At 46.4% G+C, this 16,131-nt stretch overlaps 1 protein-coding gene across 3 annotated transcripts in view; it reads left to right on the top strand.

The window, feature by feature from the left end:
• rnaseh2b (ribonuclease H2, subunit B) overlaps positions 1 to 16,131 on the top strand; it is a 61,365-nt gene that overhangs the window by 2,794 nt on the left and 42,440 nt on the right. For all 3 annotated transcript variants that reach the window (XM_078231936.1, XM_078231933.1, XM_078231934.1), the window contains exons 2-4: positions 6,593 to 6,664; positions 10,456 to 10,563; positions 12,500 to 12,576. In XM_078231936.1, coding sequence (XP_078088062.1) covers positions 6,593 to 6,664; positions 10,456 to 10,563; positions 12,500 to 12,576 — 257 coding nt within the window. The remainder of the gene's footprint in view (positions 1 to 6,592; positions 6,665 to 10,455; positions 10,564 to 12,499; positions 12,577 to 16,131) is intronic.

The following is a 16,131-nucleotide window of genomic DNA, read 5'->3' as shown; positions in this document are numbered from 1 at the left end:
AATTGATGCAAACCAAAGTAGATCAGCCAGCACAGGGTTGAGACATGATGATAACTTGATTTGATTTATTATTGTCACATATGTTAGCATATAGTGAATAGTATTGTTTCTTGCACTCTATACAGACAAAGCGTACTGCTTTGCCGAGGCAGCACGGTAGCACAGTGGTTAGCACTGCTGCTTCACAGCTCCAGGGTCCCGGGTTCGATTCCCGGCTCGGGTCACTGTCTGTGTGGAGTTTGCACATTCTCCTCGTGTCTGCGTGGGTTTCCTCCGGGGTGCTCCGGTTTCCTCCCACAGTCCAAAGATGTGCGGGTTAGGTTGATTGGCCAGTTTAAAAATTGCCCCTTAGAGTCCTGAGATGCGTAGGTTAGAGGGATTAGTGGGTAACATATGTGGGGGTAGGGCCTGGGTGGGATTGTGGTCGGTGCAGACTCGATGGGCCGAATGGCCTCCTTCTGCACTGTAGGGTTTCTATGATTTCTATGGCAGCGGGAAGTGTAGACAGAGTCAATGGATGGGAGGCTGGTTTGCGTGATGGATTGAGCTACATTCACGATCTTTTGTAGTTCCTTGCAGTCTTGGGCAGAGCAGGAGCTGTGATACAACCAGAAAGAATGCTTTCTTTGGTGCATCTGTAAAAGTTGGTGAGAGTCGTAGCTGAAATGCCAAATTTCCTTAGTCTTCTGAGAAAGTAGATTTCCAGAGGGACTGAGTGTTTCAAATTTTTAATTTATTCTTGTGACTTGGCATTGCTGATACTTCTTGCCCATCCTTTAATTGCCCTTGAGAAGGTGGTGGATCACCTTCAGTTTCTATTTGGTAGCAGTTTAATATAATTGAACTATCGAGCGAAGTCGAGAGTAAATCGCACTGGTAAGGGACTGCAGACGTGTGATATATATTTTATACACTCGGGTGTAAGGAATGCCTGTTTGTTGTTGAATCTGCCTGATTTTAGGGTGGCACGGTGGTTAGTACTGTCGCTTCTGGGTTCAATTCCGACCTTGGGTCACTGTCTGTGCAGAGTTTGCACGTTCTCCCCATGTCTGCATGGGTTTCCTGCGGGTGTTCCGGTTTCCTTCCACAGTCTGAAGACGTCTGGTTAGGTTGATTGGCCATGCTAAATTAACCCTAGTGTCAGGAGTATTAGCAGGGTAAATATGAGGGGTTACGGGAGAGAGCGTTGGGTGGGATTGTGGTCGGTGCAGGCTCAATAGGCCGAATAGCCTCCTTCTGCACTGTAGGGATTCTATGATTCTCCTTTTCAAATCAGGTAAATGCCTGAGTGTTAAGTTGAATACAGTAAGAGTTTTAGCAACACCAGGTTAAAGTCCAACAGGTTTATTTGGTAGCAAATCAACTAAGTTGAATGTTAAGTTAAGTTGAATGCCAGCGATATGCCATCAAGTTGTAATGATTCACTGCTCTCTGTCAATGCTGCAAATTGTATTTTGGTTTGGCTGGTCACATCCTGTTCTGCAGGAGATAACCAGCGTTGTTTCAATTTCTAACCTGGCTATCCACGCAACAGAAAGAGGGGAATACAGCCAGTGAAAAGATAGGGCCCGATTTTACCAAAACTTCTCGTGGTAAAGTTGGGCATCGGGCCTATACCGCGATCTGCACCCGATTCCGAGCAGATCGCGGCTTTACCGACACCCGATCGGTCCCGCGCCCGAATCAGGCGGCCCGGCGATTTAAATGCATTAGCATGCATTTAAATCGACTTAATGAACCGCGCGCCCAAACTCTACCATCAAATCCCACTTTACCGTCTTCTGGCCCATTCTGAATCCGTGCTTTTAGCGAACTGCAGAATAAAAGTCCGAAGCGGATTTCTATTCTGCAGGGGAACCTCTGAAGCCCTCTCTGCCCTTGTGTAGTCACCATCCTTCTTGACCATCCTTTGCGGACCCCCCCGCTAACCACCCCGGCAGACCCCCCTGGGAGGCAGGCCCCCTTGGCAGAGCACACCCCCGACCTACCTCGATCTCTGGTCTCCCTCCACCATCCTTCCGTTAGCAAGATAAGCTGTATGTTCCTCAGCTAGATCCACTTTGGTCAACACAAAGATGGTCCTTCTGCCTTGTGGGTCCATCTGGCTCACCAAGTCAGTTACAATACTGCGTTCAGCATCTACTGAACCATCTTGGATACAAAGGATAATGAATGGTACTGGTCGATCTTCCTGGTGTTGTCAGTACTGTAACATCAGGAATGGCTGCCGACACCAAGGATATAATTTTTAGCATAAGCAAGGCTTACATGCAGAACCCTAATGCCATTATCCTTTGTATCCAAGATGGTTCAGTAGATGCTGAACGCAGTATTGTAACTGACTTGGTGAGCCAGATCTTAGAATCTCAGAAATCATAGAAATCCTACAGCACAGAAAGAGGCCATTCGGCCCATCGAGTCTGCACCGACCACAATCCCACCCAAGCCCTACCCCCATATCCCTATATATTTACCCACTAATCCCTCTAACCTACGCATCCCAGGACACTAAGGGCAATTTTAGCATGGCCAATCAACCTAACCCGCACATCTTTGGACTGAGAGAGGAAACCGGAGCACCCGGAGGAAACCCACGCAGCCACGAGGAGAATGTGCAAACTCCACACAGACAGTGACCCAAGCCGGGAATCGAACCCAGGTCCCTGGTGCTGTGAAGCAGCAGTGCTAACCACTGTGCTACCGTGCTGCCCGTAGATGGACCCGTCACACCTCCTCTCCTCCTCCCACCCACCTCCCCCCCTCCTTCCCCCCCCCCCCGCACGCACGCTGGAAAGAGGATTCCGGGCTCAGATCTATTTGACGCCCAGATCCGGCCCTGAGACTCAAAATGGTAAAATCAGGCCCATAGTGTTGACAGTTTTCCAGTAAGGATGTCTTTCTATCTTGGTCTAACCCATAAACTGATCTGTGGGATTTTGTTAACATAAGCTTAATCCTTCTCCTTTATGTCAGTTGGAGGAGTTCCTGGTGAGAACCCAAAATAATGGGTGTTCACACACTAAGAATACACTAAAATTGGCACAATCTCCCTTAAAGAGACTTGTGAGGTTCCACTCTTAGAAGATCCCCTAATGGCTCATTCTGTTTGTCCTGAGTGTAGTCGAGTTGTATATATCTGTATGTCCCAGGTTTGATCTGTCATCTCAGCTTACTCGGCTGGCCAGTTGCAGTTTGAGGTGATCCAGAGGTGCAGAGAGACGCAGTTTTCCACTTTGAATCCTCTGTGCAGGGATCTGGTGAAGACGGGATTATGGGTAGACTGCCTGTCAACATTCGTCATTAAGACACATGAATATTGAGCACTGGAGCCTGGTAGCAGATACAGCCTGTGAAACTGTGCTCCTCAATGGTTTTAGAAACATAGAAAAACTACAGCACAATACAGGCTCTTCAGCCCACAAAGTTGTGCCGAACATGTCCCTACCTTAGCGATTACTAGGCTTACCTATAACCCTCTATCTTACTAAGTTCCATGTACTTATCTAAAAGTCTCTTAAAAGACACTATCGAATCCGCCTCCACCACTGTTGCCGGTAGCCCATTCCACGCACCCACCACCCTCTGAGTGTAAAACTTACCCCTGACATCTCCTCTGTACCTACTCCCCAGCACCTTAAACCTGTGTCCCCTTGTGGCAACCATTTCAGCCCTGGGAAAAAGCCTCTGACTATCCACTCTATCAATACCTCTCAACATCTTATACACCTCTATCAGGTCACCCCTCATCCTTCGTCTCTCCAAGGAGAAAAGGCCGAGCTCACTCAACCTATCCTCATAAGGCATGCTCCCCCAACCCAGGCAACATCCTTGTAAATCTCCTCTGCACCCTTTCTATGGTTTCCACATCCTTCCTGTAATGAGGCGACCAGTGTCGCTCTTTCCAATCATAAATATCACTTCTGCTGTTGAGCCTAGAGGAGGACAGTTCTGTATAATTTTGAGATTTCACATTACTTTCTGACTCGCAAGGGAATGTCATCCTTACAGTTGCTGGTTCCTCCTTTTCATTCTTTGTTCTCAGGTGGTCACCCTAACAATACCAGTTTATCTGATTGTCAGAGAATCATAAACTCAGACAGCGCTGAAGACCATTTGACCCAGCAGGTCTATACCAGTTCCTGTTAACACGTTTTCCAGTCAGTTCCAATTCGCTGCTATTTCCCAATAGCCATGAAGTACTTTTCCAGAAAATGTCTGAATTCCAGTGCCAGGGACCCAGGTTTGATCCCCGGCTGGGGTCTGTGTGGAGTTTGCACATTCTCCCCGTGTCAGCGTGGGTTTCCTCCGGGTGCTCCGGTTTCCTCCCACAGTCTGAAAGACGTGCTGGTTAGGGTGCATTGACCCGAACAGGCGCCGGAGTGTGGCGACTAGGGGAATTTCACAGTAACTTCATTGCAGTGTTAATGTAAGCCTTCCTTGTGACTAATAAATAAACTTAACTTAATTTGTTTTTGAAACTTACTGTTGAATCTGCTTCCACCAGCCTATCAGGTGATGCATTCTAGCTCTTAACAAATTGTGTTAAAACAATTCCCTCTCAGCTCCACTTTTGCTAATTCTAATAACTGACCCTCCAACCGATAGAAACACTTTATCCATATCCTATTCTATCAAAATACTTGATAATTTTGAACACCACCAATAAATCTGCTCTTAACCTTCCTTGTTGTAAGGCAAACAGCTGCAGTTCCTCCACTTTCCATCCATGTGGCTCTTCATCCCTAGTTGCCGTCTATCGAATCTCTCTTGCTCTCTTTCATTGTCCAGGCTGTCCAACACTTGGGATCAGACCTCGTAAGACTAACAGCAATGTTTTCATTTAAAGGTGATCATCACAGTCCAGAGCTTTCTGTGACATCCTTTGGATAATTTGTTTAGATCTCTCGTACATCAAAAAATCTGGAATTAAGAATCTACAGCTGACCATGAAACTCTTGTCGATTGTCGGAAAAGCCCATCTGGTTCACTGATGGCCTTTAGGGATGGAAATCTGCCGTCCTTACCTGGTCTGGCCTACATGTGACTCCAGACCTATAGCAATGTGGTTGACACTCAACTGCCCTCTGAAATGGTCCACTCAGTAAGGGCAACCGGGGATGAGCAACAAATGCTGGCCAGCCAGAGACGCCCATGTCCCATGAATGAATAAAAGAAACAGTCCTGTTTCCTCTGCTGCATCATTGGTGATAGTGTCTTCAGCTGCTGAGGACCTACGCTCTGAATTCCTTCCCTTAACCTCTTCACCTTTCTGCCTCTCTCTACGCTTTTAAGTTGCTCCTTAAAACCCACCTCGACTTGTGGTTTAGCATCATAATTTTCCTGCTTGTGTTGCAGGTTTTACTGTGTTAAAGGTGCCACAAGTTGGTGTGGTGAATTCATACTGTCATTTTGGCAGCTGCCAGCAGGGGGTGCAGTCCACACCTCAGGGGAACTTTACCTGCACCAGGTAGTTTCCCGAGTTACAGAATTGCCTTGCATTGAGGTACATGCCAAATGAAAGCGGCATTAGAAACCCAGGGCCCGATTCTCCCATCGCGACGCGCTAGTTTTTTGGCGCGTCAGATTGGGAGATGCGCATGTCGGCCATTTTGCGGGATTCACGCATGCGTTCCCCATGCATGCGCGTCTCCCACCGACAGAGAGCAGGCGCAGTCGAGACCACGCTGGAAACCGGGGGAAGACCAGGTCAGTGATTTTAATCTGTTTTTAATGTCATTATCAGGTCCAGTAGCATCTCCCACCCCACCAGGAGCATTTCACTCCAGTGGCGTCTAGACTAGCTCCCCACGTTCGGGGAACTAGCGGGAAACCCCGCTGGAGCGAAGGAGGGGCAATTGGAGCCGCCCCAAGGGTTGGGCGGCAGGGGGATAGTGCCCCCTGGGCAAGAGCACCCTGGCAGTGCCAGCCTGTATCCCCTGGCCCCTGCCCAAGGGGCAAAGTGCCCATGCCCAGGGGGCACCTTGGCACTACCCACCGGGCATCGTCACTGCTGAGGGTGGGGGGTGGAGATCGGGGCGCTCCAGGGTGGGGGGAGGGGTGGTGTTGGGGTTGGCCTGGGAATGCTTATGGGGGCCGAGGGGTGGGGGGGTGGGGGCAGCACTGTGATGGTCCGAGGCTGGCCAATGATCGAGCTGGCCAGGAAACTGCAGGCTGACAGATCGGGGCCACCGTGCGTGCGCAGAGTTCCGGAACTGTGAAACTCCGAGGTGAATAGGCCCCGCCCCCCTGGGTTTTTAATGATATTCACGATTGTGACCTCTGCAGTGCAGAGTGGGAGGTTCGAGTCTGAACTCCCACTGGAAAAACAATCGTGAATTACACCATTTTTCCCGCCAATTCAGCACTTGGAATTTTTGTTGGGAGAATTGGGCCCCCAGTCTCTGACAATGCCATGTTACAGATTTTCCTGTGCAGAAAGATCTGTTGAGTATGCTGACCAGTTTATCTATCAGAGATCTGGTCACTTCTCTGGGATGAGTGCACAGCATGAAGACAGTGTTGTGCACAGACACTTGTTCATTACAGCTGACTGATTTTGATTTGCTTTGTCTCCCCAATTTTCCTGTTTCAGAGTCTGTCATTAATGCACCAGAGAAGGCTGACTGTGGACCTGTTTTTACCAGATTACGCAATCCCAAAACAGGCAAGTGGATCATTAGAGTGTGATCAGGTTTCATATACAATACACATACCTACTGCTAATGGTTTATTAGCAAGAAAAAAACAAGTTCATCATTGAGACAGATGAATAATAAGTTATTTCCTATAAATAAAGAAACCTAGCCATACAGCGCTTGCAGTGTAATGCAGTGGTGGATGTCATAGAGTCACAGAGGTTTACAGCATGGAAACAGGCCCTTCAGCCCAACTTGTCCATGCCGTCCCTTTTTTTAACCCATAAGCTAGTCCCAATTGCCCGCATTTGGCCCATATCCCTCTATACCCATCTCACCCATGTAACTGTCTAAACGCTTTTTAAAAGACAAAACTGTACCCGCCTCTACTACTACCTCTGGCAGCTTGTTCCAGACACTCACCACCCTCTGTGTGAAAAAATTGCCCCTCTGGATCTTTTGTTTTTCTCCCCTCTCATCTTAAACCTATGCCCTCTAGTTTTAGACTCCCCTACCTTTGGGAAAAGATATTGACTATCTAACTGGTCTATGCCCCTCATTATTTTATAGACCTCTATAAGATCACCCCGAAACCTCCTAGGCTCCAGAGAAAAAAGTCCCAGTCTATTCAGCCTCTCCTTATAACTCAAACCATCAAGTCCTAGTAGCATCCTAGTAAATCTTTTCCGCACTTTTTCTAGTTTAATAATATCCTTTCTATAATAGGGTGACTAGAACTGTACACAGTTGACCAGACCTGTACACAGTTCCACCACACTGAATGTGTGGTGGAATACAGTAGTAGCCAGTGTACTACAGTATTATCAGTTTCCTACATTTCCACAGTGACTTCACTTGGAAAGAACTCTCTTCCCCCAAAAGACTGGATGCTGGGGGACAATTGTAGCTTTCAAAACTGCAATTGATAGATCTTTTGTTAGATAAGAGTATTGAGAGAAATGGAACCAAAGCAAGTAAACGGTCTTGAGTTTCAGATCAGCGATGAGCTAAGTGATTGGTAGCAGGCACAAGAGTCTGAATTACCTACTCTCTTCCTAAGTGGTTAGCACTGCTGCCTCACTGCACCAGGAACCCATTTTCAATTCCGGCCTCGGGTCACTGTCTGTGTGGAGTTTGCACATTCTCCCCGTGTCTGCGTGGGTTTCTTCCGGGTGCTCCGGTTTCCTCCCACAGTCCAAAGATGTGTAGGTTAGGTGGATTGGTCATGCTAAATTCACCCTCGTGTCAGGGATTAACAAGGTAAGTACGTGGGATTGCGAGAAATGGGATTGTGGTCGGTGCAGACTCGATGGGCCAAGTGGCCTCCTTCTGCACTGTCGGGATTCTATGATTCTATGAATAGGCAATTGGGTTTGCAGCACAAAATGGACCAATCAGCTGAACAGGTTCTTACCAATGTTAATGCTCCACACAACCTTCTTCCCACTCTTGAATTAACCCCGTTAAGCATGTCCTTTCAATTCCATCTGCCACATGTTTGTAGCTTTTCCTTAAATACTTCTTTCAGCAAAGCATATTTGTGATTTCTTATTCTTTAGTTCCCTGCCCTAAGACCCTTAGTGCCGTGACCTCCAGCATGAGTAAGGCATCCTGAATCCACTCATTCAGCCTGAACAGGGACCCAATCCTGTGACTGAATCAGCTGCTACTAATCAGATTGACACTGCCAAATGATCATACGATCCCTTAGGGAGGCAGAGTTGCTGTGACAACATAATTTTTACATGTGTGTTATAGTCCTGAGCTATGATCCGGTAGCACAGTGGTTAGCACTGCTGCCTCACAGCGCCTGGGACCTGGGTTTGATTCCTGGCTTGGGTCACTGTCTGTGTGGAGTTTGCATGTTCTCCCCGTGTCTGCCTGGGTTTCCTCCGGATGCTCCGGTTTCCTTCCACAGTGTGAAAGACGTGCTGGTTAGGTGCATTGACCCAAACAGGTGCTGGAGTGTGGAGACTAGGGGAATTTCACAGTAACTTCATTGCAGTGTTAATGTAAGCCTTACTTGTGACTAATAAGTAAACTTTAAAACTTTAGTGATGATGGAGGCACCAATTTTCTTTCAATCGATTGGCTGACTAGGAATCTCATCCACTCTTGCGCCTCTCATTGGCATGTGTTAGAAGGATTTACATGTCGATACTCAACTTGCTTGGCTGCATTACTAACGCACCTTCCTTGGCCATCAAGCCCTGGAATGGGACTCGAATCTGGAGGTGCTTCCAGCTCAGAGGCAGGGGTGCCACCCACCGTGCTTATTTATTGTATTATCAGCATAGAATAGTTATGCGGGGTCTGGCATTATCGAGGGAACTGAGATTTTGGAGATAAAATGTTTAAAATTAAATCCAAGTGGACAAAGATGTTTTAGACTTCACTGATATTTATTAGATTGGTTTCAGGTTGAAAGTACAGCCTGCGTACGTGTGCTGGGACACGCAGCGTGCGTACGTGTGCTGGGACACGCAGCGTGCGTACGTGTGCTGGGACGCGCAGCCTGCGCGCGGGTACTGGGACGTGCAGCCTGCGTACGTGTGCTGGGACACGCAGCCTGACTGCTTGTACGAGTGCTGGGATGGGAAGGGTGAGAGATTCAACTTTTTGTTCTTGGGTCTATCACAATGTTTCCTCTGTGCTTCGTGCTTCGTGATTAACTCCAATCTCTATTACACAATTGAATCTCTTTCACTGTCACTGGGCCCATTTCCTGTTGAATTTGCATGTTGTGCAGGCAGGCTGACAATAAAGGTGGCTGCATTAAATGTTTAAAAATACAGTGGGCAGCAGTTTGGATTGTGGATTGGATAGAGAAGGAATTAGATAGAATATAAATGTGTATCGAACATAGATTGCTGCACAAAAAAAATGGAAAGGAAATGTACAGAACCTTGAGAGATACAGGAGTGGGCAGTTATGGAAGGCGATGGCCTAGTGGTATTATCACTGGGACTATTAATCCAGAAACTCAGCTAATGTTCCTGGTTCGAATCCCGGATGGTGAAATTTGAATTCAGTAAAAAATATCTGGAATTAAGAATCCACTGATCGCCATTGTCGATTGTTAGAAAAACCCATCTGGTTCACTAATGCCCTTTAGGTAAAGAAATCTGCCGTCCTTACCTGGTCTGGCCTACATGTGGCTCCAGAGCCACAGCAATGTGGTTGACTCTCAGCTGCCCTCCAAGAGCAATGTAGGGATGGGCAATAAATGCTGGCCAGCCAGCCACGCCCGTGTCCCACGAATGAATTAAAAAAAATTCAACTCCTTGATCCTCATCTGACATTTATTAAGAAAATGACCGATCTGTATCCCAACTGCGTCCAATATAAAAGCCAAAAACTTCAGATGCTGAGCATCCAATGAACCTGAAATGTTAACTCTCTTTCTCTGATTCCGTATCCTTCGTATCTTTGAGTAGCAAACACCTATTAATCTGACAATTATAAATTGAGCTATCATCTGCTGCTTTTTATGAGAGAGTTCCACCTTTCTACAGTGCTTCCTAACTTATCTCCTGAATGGCCTGCCTCTGATTTTTTGGGTTATGTTGTAGCCTACTACCCTTTTAGAAGTGAATCTGCTTCCGCTATCCTTTCAGGCAGCAGATTTCAGATCATAACCAATTCTCTGAGTGGGGAAAAAAATCTCCTCAACTAGGAAAAAAAAAGCCAGGAGGGTTGTCTTAAAACTGTATGCGGGTTGAATTACTTTACAGTAAAATTTATCGATGCTCACAATCACACGCACTGTTGCAGGATATTGTAAAATGGCCTTGTATGAATTAATTTATCTCTTTTTCAGGCACCGCTGCTTTGTACCTTTTTAATGCTGGTGCAAGGCAGGTATATGAAGTGAAGGCTTTTGATGAAGAGTATCGTTCTTGGTTTATCGGGCAGTCTGTTCAGCATGGTAAGTATTCTTATTATCCTATCTGGTATCCTTATTACCTTATCCTATCTGGTATCCTTATTACCCTATCCAAATTACCCTATCTGATCATTTGAGTACATTTGATAGCACTTACTGGTGCCATCAAACTGGTGCTGGTTAACAGTGGCGCAAAGTACTTATCAGAAAGATTTCTCACTGGGACGACGGAGGTTGAGGGGAGACCTGATAGAAGTCTACAAGATTATGAGGGGCATGGGCAGAGTGGATAGTCAGAAGCTTTTTCCCAGGGTGGAAGAGTCAATTACTAGGGGGCACAGATTTAAGGTGCGAGGGGCAAGGTTTAAAGGAGATATACGAGGTACGTTTTTTTACACAGAGGGTGGTGGGTGCCTGGAACTCGCTGCCGAGGGAGATAGTGGAAGCGGATACGATAGTGAGTTTTAAGAGGTGTCTGGATAAATACATGAATAGGATGGGAATAGAGGGATATGGTCCCCGGAAGGGTTAGGCGGTTTTAGTTCAGTCGGGCAGCATGGTCGGTGCAGGCTTGGAGGGCCGAAGGGCCTGTTCCTGTGCTGTAATTTTCTTTGTTCTTTGTATTTATCCACTAATTTGCGCAGACTGAATTTTTCCTTTTGCCGTTTTGGCGCATAAAGTCCCATCATTTTGAAGGTGTGCCCAGGTTCCATAATAGTGCAAAGCCTAGGCCAGTGTCTATATTGCCCCCGCCCCGGTGTAGGGGTTTGGATGTTTGACAGTTTTCTTGGCTAATCAGTCGGATCATTAAGTTGCACTTTTGTGTTTCGTATTTTCCACAAGAGAAGCTGGTTAGTTATCTGCACTTTTCACCTGCATATTCCTAAAATCCTATTTTGTAAATTAAATAAGATTTAAAATAAAATCAATTTAAAATATGCATAAAAGATAAAAATTTGAACTCTTCACTGCGTGATTCAGAAAGCTACTCAGTTGTCAGGACAACTAAGGATCACCGATAAATGTAAGTCTTGCCAGCAGTGCCTAAATCCCCAGAATTGATTTTTTAAAGAAGTTCCATAAACAACGATGAGGTAAATGACCAGATAATTTGCTTTTTGGTGAAGTTAGTTGAGGGTAGGGCCTGGGTGGGATTGCGGTCGGTGCAGACTCGATGGGCCGAATGGCCTCCTTCTGCACTGTAGGGTTTCTATGATTTCTATGAATACCTGTTGGCCATGACACTGAGAGACCTTCTCTGTCCTGAATCTCTCACCACCATCTGACGGAGTGGACACAGCTGCTGCTTATCATCTCAATTGCGGGACAGTGTTGCACTCCTTCCGTAGTGCACGTGGGTGCCTGTTTTAGTTATGAGCTGGAATCTGTGGAGTGGAAAGCTTGAATTTCTTACCATTGTTAATTTGATAAGGCAGCGTGGGGCAGTGAAGCACTGTGTCATTCCGTCCTGTGGGCAGGATGGGTTTTTCAGTTGGGTAATGCAGTTGGGCGGCACAGTGGTCAGCACCGCTGCCTCACAGCGCCAGGGACCCGGGTTCAATTCCGGTCTCGGGTCACTGTCTGTGCGGAGTCTGCACGTTCTCCCCGTGTCTGCGTGGGTTTCCTCCGGCTGCTCCGGTTTCCTCCCACAGTCAAAAGATGTGCGAGTTAGGTTGATTGGTCCTGCTAAATTGGCCCTTAAGTGTCAGGGGGACTAGCTAGGGTAAATATGTGGGGTTACGGGAATAAGGCCTGGGTGGGATTGTGGTCGAGCAGACTCGATGGGCCGAATGGCCTCCTTCTGCACTATAGGTATTCTATGTATAAGGACAGCTCCCACCCAGCCTCCAACCAGTCAGAAAAGATCTGGCATTTTGTTTTGTTTTTTGTTAAGGATGTGACCATCTCCGGATGGGAGTATTTGAACGACAGGTAATTGTGAGAAAGCTTGTGTTAACTCCTATTCCTTCCTTTTAAGATGGAAGACTTCTGTTTGTTACTCCCCTGGACCCATTGTATTTGGTTCTGCCATACCTTATACAGGCCAGTGAAAAGGTGAGTCATGTGTTTTATCATAGAAATCATAGAAACCCTACAGTACAGAAAGAGGCCATTCGGCCCATCGAGTCTGCACCGACCACAATCCCACCCAGGCCCAACCCCCAGATCCCTACATATTTTACCCACTAATCCCTCTAATCTACGCATCTCAGGACACTAAGGGGCAATTTAAGCATGGCCAATCAACCTAACCCGCACATCTTTGGAATGTGGGAGGAAACCGGAGCACCCGGAGGAAACCCACGCAGACACGAGGAGAATGTGCAAACTCCACACAGACAGTGACCTAAGCCGGGAATCGAACCCAGGTCCCTGGAGCTGTGAGGCAGCAGTGCTAACCACTGTGCTACCATGCCGCAGTAGATTCTTTTACTGCAGTAGATTCTTACTCTGCACACGATTGAACTTGAAATGCTGAATAGAGTGAATCAATCTAGTTTAGAATGACATTAATTCCTTACACTTAGGCTGACTCCAATCTAGCTGAGTAGGAGGCATTGCTGGTACCCTGCCCATTGCCAATGGTTAATCACTGACAGCAGATTACTGTAGAAAGGCAGCCATGCCATATAAAGGCCTCTCCAGTGGTACAAATTTACCCCTCTTGTTACAGTTTTCTTCAGATTCTCTGACCAAAAACAAGGTTGGTGGAAAACCCTGTTGTAACGGCAATAACAGCCGCGACCCTGGGCAGTGACAAGGGAGCAATTGTAATGGTAGCACTGGCCAATCTGTAGGGGAAGAGTTCTCTGAGCTCAGGAATGCCACTCGAAGGTTAATGGCATTGTGCCAAGTGAATGACTGAAGTGGACTCTCTGAAATAATCGCAGACCAAATGGTGTGAGAATAAGCAAGGTGATGGCAGGTGGTTTTGGTCTTACCTGACTTGTAATGTATTTTCATTAAGTTGAGGCCTCCATTATCAGGATGGGCCAACAACAACGCAACTTGCATCTTATGTAGCACCTTTAAAACAGTAACATGTTCCAAAGCATTTCATAGGAGCACAGTCAGAGAAAGATTAGCACCAAGCCAAAGAAGCATAAAGATTTAAGAAATAGGAGCAGGAGAAGACTGTGGGCCCATCATGCTGGCTCTGTCTGCAGTCTCACAGCGCCAGGGACCCAGTTTTGATTCCTAGCTTGGGTCACTGTCTGTGTGGAGTTTGCACGTTCTCCCCATGTCTGTGTGGGTTTCCTCCGGGTGCTCCAGTTTCCTCCCAAAGTCTGAAAGACGTGCTGGTTAGGTACTTTGATCCAAACAGGCGCCGGACTGTGGCGACTAGGGGAATTTCACAGTAACTTCATTGCAGTGTTAATGTAAGCCTTACTTGTGACTAATAAATAAACTTTACATTTAATACAATCGTGCTGACCTTGGGCTACAACTCGGTTTTCCCACTTGCTCGTTGTCTCCTTTGGTTCTCTGAGAAACCAAAATCTGTCTTTTAACGTGCATTTGAACAAGTGGCCAAAGGTTTGCCTAAAGCAGTCAGTTTTAAGAACTGCCTCAAAGGAGGAGAGGGAGATTAGGAAGCAAATTGCAGTCCTGAAGACCTGGTCACCACTGACAAGGCAAAATAATTGGGGAATGTGCAAGAATTGGGGGAACTGTTATGGACCAGGAGGAGGTTACAGAGATAGGATTGTGTGAGACCTTACATAAGAACTAGGAGCAGGAGTAGGCAATTAAGCCTCTCGAGTCTGCTCCCGCCATTCAAAATGGTTGTTGCTGATCTCATCTCAGCCTCAACTCCACTTTCCTGCCCGTTCTCCAAGAGTAGGGAAATTTGATAATAGAACAAACTTGAAGGCTTTGTGTCTGAATGCATGAAGCATTCAGAACAAAATTAGTGAGTTAACAGCGCAAATAGAGACAAAGGGGTATGATTTGGTGGTGATTACTGAGACATGGTTACAAGGAGACCAGGTCTGGGAACTGAATATTCAGGGCTACTTAATATTTCGGAAGGATAGACAGAAAGGAAAAGGAGGTGGTGTAGCTTTGCTAATAAAGAAAGGGATTCGTGCTGTCATGAGAAATTCTACTTTCTCAGAAGACTAATGAAATTTGGCGTGTCAGCTACAACTCTCACCAACTTTTACAGATGCACCATAGAAAGCATTCTTTCTGGTTGTATCACAGCTTGGTATGGCTCCTGCTCTGCCCAAGACCACAAGGAACTACAAAAGGTCGTAAATCTAACCCAGTCCCATCACACAAACCAGCCTCCCATCCATTGACTCTGTCTACGCTTCCCGCTGCCTCGGCAAAGCAGCCAGCATAATTAAGGACCCCACACACCCCGGACATTCTGCCTTCACCTTCTTCCGTCTGGAGAAAGATACAAAAGTCTGAGGTCACGTACCAACCGACTCAAGAACAGCTTATTCCCTGCTGCTGTCAGACTTTTGAATGGACCTATCTTCCATTAAGTTTATCTTTCTCTACACCCTAGCTATGACTGTAACACTACATTCTGCACTCTCTCCTTTCCTTCTCTATGAATGGTATGTTTTGTCTGTATAGCGTGCAACAAACAATACTTTTCACTGTATGTTAATACATGTGACAATAAATCAAATAAAAAATTATATAGGCACTGGAGATCAAGATGTGGAATCAGACTGGGTAGAAATAAAAAATAACAAAGGAAAGAAGTCCATGGTGGGAGTAATCTATTGGTCCCCAAACAGTAGTTTGATTTAATTTGATTTGATTTATTATTGTCACGTGTTAGTATACAGTGAAAAGTATTGTTTGTTGCACGCTATACCGACAAAGCATACCGTTCATAGAGAAGGAAAGGAGAGAGTGCAGAATGTAGTGTTACAGTCATAGCTAGGGTGTAGAGAAAGATCAACTTAATGTGAGGTAGTCCATTCATAAGTCTGATGGCAGCAGGGAAGAAGCTGTTCCTGAGTGGGTTGGTACGTGACCTCAGACTTTTGAATCTTTTTCCCAATGGAAAAAGGTGGAAGAGAGAATGTGCTGGGTCTGTGGGGTCCTTGATTATACTGGCAGCTTTGCCGAGGCAGCGGGAAGTGTAGACAGAGTCAATGGGTGGGAGGCTGGTTTGAGTGATGGATTGGGTTTCATTCACGGCCCCTGGTAGTTTTTTTACGGTCTTGGACAGAGCAGGAGCCATACCAAGCTGTGAAACAACCAGAAAGAATGTTTTCTGTGGTGTATCTGTAAAAGTTGGTGAGAATCGTAGCTGACATGCCAAATTTCCTTAGTCTCCTGAGAAAGGAGAGGCGTTGGTGGGCTTTCGTAACTATAGTGTCGGCATGAGGGGACCAGGACAAGTTGTTGGTGATCTGAACACCTAAAAAAGTTAAGCTCTCGACCATTTCTACTTCATCCCCATTGATGTAGACAAGGGCATGTCCTCCTGAATGTCTTCCTGAAGTCGATGACTATCTCCTTCGTTTTGCTGATGTTGGGGGAGAGATTATTGTCGTCGCATCAGTTCACCAGATTTTCTATCTCATTCCTGTACTCTGTCTTGTCATTGTTTGAGATCCGACCCACGACACTCAGTGGTGT

The sequence above is a fragment of the Mustelus asterias genome, chromosome 17, assembly GCF_964213995.1.
Source record: "Mustelus asterias chromosome 17, sMusAst1.hap1.1, whole genome shotgun sequence".
Classification (NCBI taxonomy): Eukaryota; Metazoa; Chordata; class Chondrichthyes; order Carcharhiniformes; family Triakidae; genus Mustelus; species Mustelus asterias.
Note: the sequence above shows the minus strand (reverse complement) of the source record. Positions and strands in the feature narration are given on the sequence as shown.